Source organism: Hipposideros armiger, unplaced genomic scaffold, assembly GCF_001890085.2.
Source record: "Hipposideros armiger isolate ML-2016 unplaced genomic scaffold, ASM189008v1 scaffold_742, whole genome shotgun sequence".
NCBI lineage: Eukaryota > Metazoa > Chordata > Mammalia > Chiroptera > Hipposideridae > Hipposideros > Hipposideros armiger.
Window position 1 is genome coordinate 88,066 of NW_017732092.1, and position 3,613 is coordinate 91,678.

The following is a 3,613-nucleotide window of genomic DNA, read 5'->3' on the forward strand; positions in this document are numbered from 1 at the left end:
CAGAGATTACCCAAGTTCTCATGATACAAGAGTTTATGCACCACCACCAAGAGATTATACTTACTGTGATTATGGTCATTCCAGTTCATGTGATGACTATCCATCAAGAGGCAATAGTGATACAGATGGCTATGATTGTGATTGTGTCTATTCAGATCATCCAAGTGGAGGTTCCTACAGGGATTCATGTGACAGTTATGGTAACTCATGTAGTGCTCAACCTACCTGACAGCCCTCGCCATCTTATGGTGGAAGCAGTTGCTATGATGGTTACAGCAACTCACATGAGAGGTATGGTGGAAGTTGAGACAGTTACTCATGCAGCTGAAGTGATCTCTACTCAAGTGGTCGTGATCGGGTTGGCAGTCAAGAAAGAGGGCTTCCCCCTTCTGTGGTTCCTACATGTGATTCCTACAGCATTTCAAGCCACAGAGCACCAAGTGGTTGGGTGGCCATGGAAGAAGCCAATTTTATAGAGGGGGGAAGCAGAAGCAGATATTAAAAACAAAACTTTTGACCAAAATCCCTGTTAAAAGAAAGAAACAAAAAGGAACCTATTCTGTCATAACTACCCAAAGACTACTAACAGGTAATTGTTACCTTTTTAAATATTTCTGTTAAGTTCCCCTTTCATAATTTTTATGTTCTTGTGAGGAAAAGCATAAAACATGTTTAGTATTATTTGATTTTATGACATTGCTTTCAACAAGTAAATGTTACATGCGTTAAGGCTCGACTAGTGTATAGTGTTGTAATTTTCCAAGTAAAGTGTCCCTAAAGTCCACTTTCTGATTTTTCCCAGTAAATGAGGCAAGCTATTCTAAAATCTTCCACAAATATCCAGCCATTTAAAATGGAGAGATGAATCCCTCTGCCTATACAAACAAGCTAGCTATTAGAGGGTGGTTGGGAGTATACTATTCTTAGGGTATCACAGTCTTCAAACTGAAATCGCAGATGTTCTCAGTATGAAAAACCTGAGATTAGGTGCTTATGTAAGGAAAGTGCTATTCACCCAGTATACCCAAAACAAATGGATAGTGCTAGCCATATTTTGCCTTTCGGACATTTCCTTGGGAATCTACAAGAACCTCCACTTTTCCTCTCCCCCAGTGAGACCATTTAAGTGGGTGTTAAGCAATTACAGAATACTAAATAAAACGTTTGGCCAAAACCAACCATGAAGCTGCAAAAAAAGAAAAAAGAAAAGAAATTTAAAAAAAGGAAGAGAAAGAAAGGAAGAGAGGAAGGAAGGAAGGAAAAAGGAAGGAAAAAAGGAAGGAAGGAAGGAAGGAAGGAAGGAAGAAAGGAAGGAAGAAAGGAAGGAAGAAAAGAAGGAAGGAAGGAAGGAAGGAAGGAAGGAAGGAAGAAAGGAAGGAAGAAAAGAAGGAAGAAAGAAAGGAAGAAAGAAAGGAAGAAAAGAAGGAAGAAAAGAAGGAAGATGGAAAAGGTGTAATGAAAGAGTTGTAATGCTGTTGGGTTGTCGGAAAAGTCATGATGTATTTTTTCTGATTTTCGTTGCAAAAATGCGTCATGACTTTTCTGACAACCCAATATTTTAGGCCTTTCAAGGGCCTTATAAATAAACTCACATCCACTTCATACTAATGTTGTTTCTTTGATGTTTGGTCAGGCGAATTGTGTTTTCCTCTCTGTCAAATGGGGGGGGGGTAAGGTGTCATCTGCCTTTATAAGATTTGTATACAAGGTGTGATCAAAAGATAAAGTGAATGTTTAAGTAGAAAATTTTATTACAGTAAAAGACACATTGCCATTAATCCCCCCTCAAAATACTCCCCTTTGTATCAAACACACTTATCCCATCGTTCTTGCCACTTTCTGAAGCAGTTCTGGAAATCCTTTTTCCTGAGTGTCCTTAGTTGAGCTGTCATGGCTGCCTCAATGTCCTGAATTCATTCAAAACATTTACTTTTCGTGGCCATTTTGACTTTGGGGAAGAGCCAGAAGTCACATGGTGCCAGATCCGGTGAATAAGGTGGATGAGAACACACTGTAATGTTTTTATTTGACAGAAATTGTCATACCAGAAGCGATGTGTGACACAGAGTCTTTCCATTGTGATCACAAAATATGGTAAATGCTGCTGCCAAGTGCCATCCAATGGAAAGGCAGGGATCTTCAATATGGAAAGCAGCATGTCGCACCTTAGTAACAGTCTGTGACAAGTTTCAGCTTGTTTAGTGCAGTCAGTCGGGTGTGAGCTACAGTTGAGAGAAGGTGTGTTTTAAAGTGTGCCACAAATCATCCTCCATCATGACAATGCTCTGTGTCATACATCACTTCTGGTATATGGCAATTTCTATCAAATAAATACATTACAGTGTGGAGTCAAGGGAATTGTAATAGATATGTATGATATTGGGGGGGGAGTGGGATGGCAGATTGGGGGAGGGGGGTTGTCACCTCGAGGAGTAAAAAGTATAACTATTGCACTGTGTTGTACAGCTGAAACTAATTCTAAAAAATGTGTATTTCACAATAAAAAATAATTTTAAAAAAGAGAAGGGGTTATATAACCTTGATAATATCAAAAATATGTGAAAAAAGAGCTTCTGGGGTTGTGAATTTTTAACATAATTGCAGTAATAACAATATATAGTACATTATGTTTATTATTGAAAAATAAAATTAATCCATGCTAAAAAAACAAACAAACAAAACGAAAAACATTACAGTGTGTCCTCATCCACCTTATTCACCAGATCTGACACCATGTGACTTCTGACTCTTCCTCAAAGTCAAAATGACTCAGGACATCGAGGCAGCCATGACAGTGCAACTAAAGACACTCATGAAAGAGGACTTCCAGAACTGCTTCAGAAAGTGTCAAGAATATGGGATAACAGAGTTTGAAGCGAGGGGAAGTATTTTGAGGGGGATTAGTGGCAATGTGTCTTTTACTGTAATACATTTTTAAACGCTCACTGTATTGTTTGAACACATCTCATATGGATTAAATGAGTCCAGTGTGTGCTAAGCACACTGCTATTCGCCAGTCTGTTTTAGTAATATTTTTCCCCTAGACCTTGTTTCAGTTTTATTTCTAACTTCTCAATCTTGGCGGACCACCTTTAACACTTCCTTCCTCTCCCACCCCCTAGGTTGGAGAAATGCGATTTGACGTCTGCTTGCTGCCAGCATCTTGCCTCCGTTCTCAGAAGCAGTAAAAGCCTGATGAATCTGAACCTTTTAGGGAATGACTTGGGGTCTGATGGAGTCAACAAGCTGTGGAAGTCTCTGAAAAAATCAAAGTGCAAACTACGGAAACTCGGGTAACCCCCACTGACTTTTACAGGGGGAAGCACCAGTTGAGATTTGGGGATGGATGGACTAATGTTTTAAAGCAAGCATCAAGTTTACCCTGAATTCCATTTCCTAGGACAGTGCTGGCCAACAATGCCTTTAGTAATAATGGAAATGGTCTCTATCTGCATTGCCCAATAGAGTAGCCACTAGCTGCAGGCAGTAACTGGGCTCTTGCAGCATGGTTAGTGCAACTGATGGACTGAAGTTTTCACTTTCTTTAGTTTGAATTAACTTAAATAGCCACATGCAGCTAACGACAACTACATTGGATGGCACAGTCCTATAG

At 39.5% G+C, this 3,613-nt stretch overlaps 1 protein-coding gene across 1 annotated transcript in view; it reads left to right on the top strand.

The window, feature by feature from the left end:
* Window positions 1–3,297, top strand: part of LOC109373742 (NACHT, LRR and PYD domains-containing protein 13-like) — a 32,701-nt gene extending 29,404 nt beyond the window's left edge. The window contains exon 9 of the mRNA XM_019627851.1: window positions 3,123–3,297. Coding sequence (XP_019483396.1) covers window positions 3,123–3,297 — 175 coding nt within the window. The remainder of the gene's footprint in view (window positions 1–3,122) is intronic.
* Window positions 3,298–3,613: the final 316 nt, after the last annotated feature.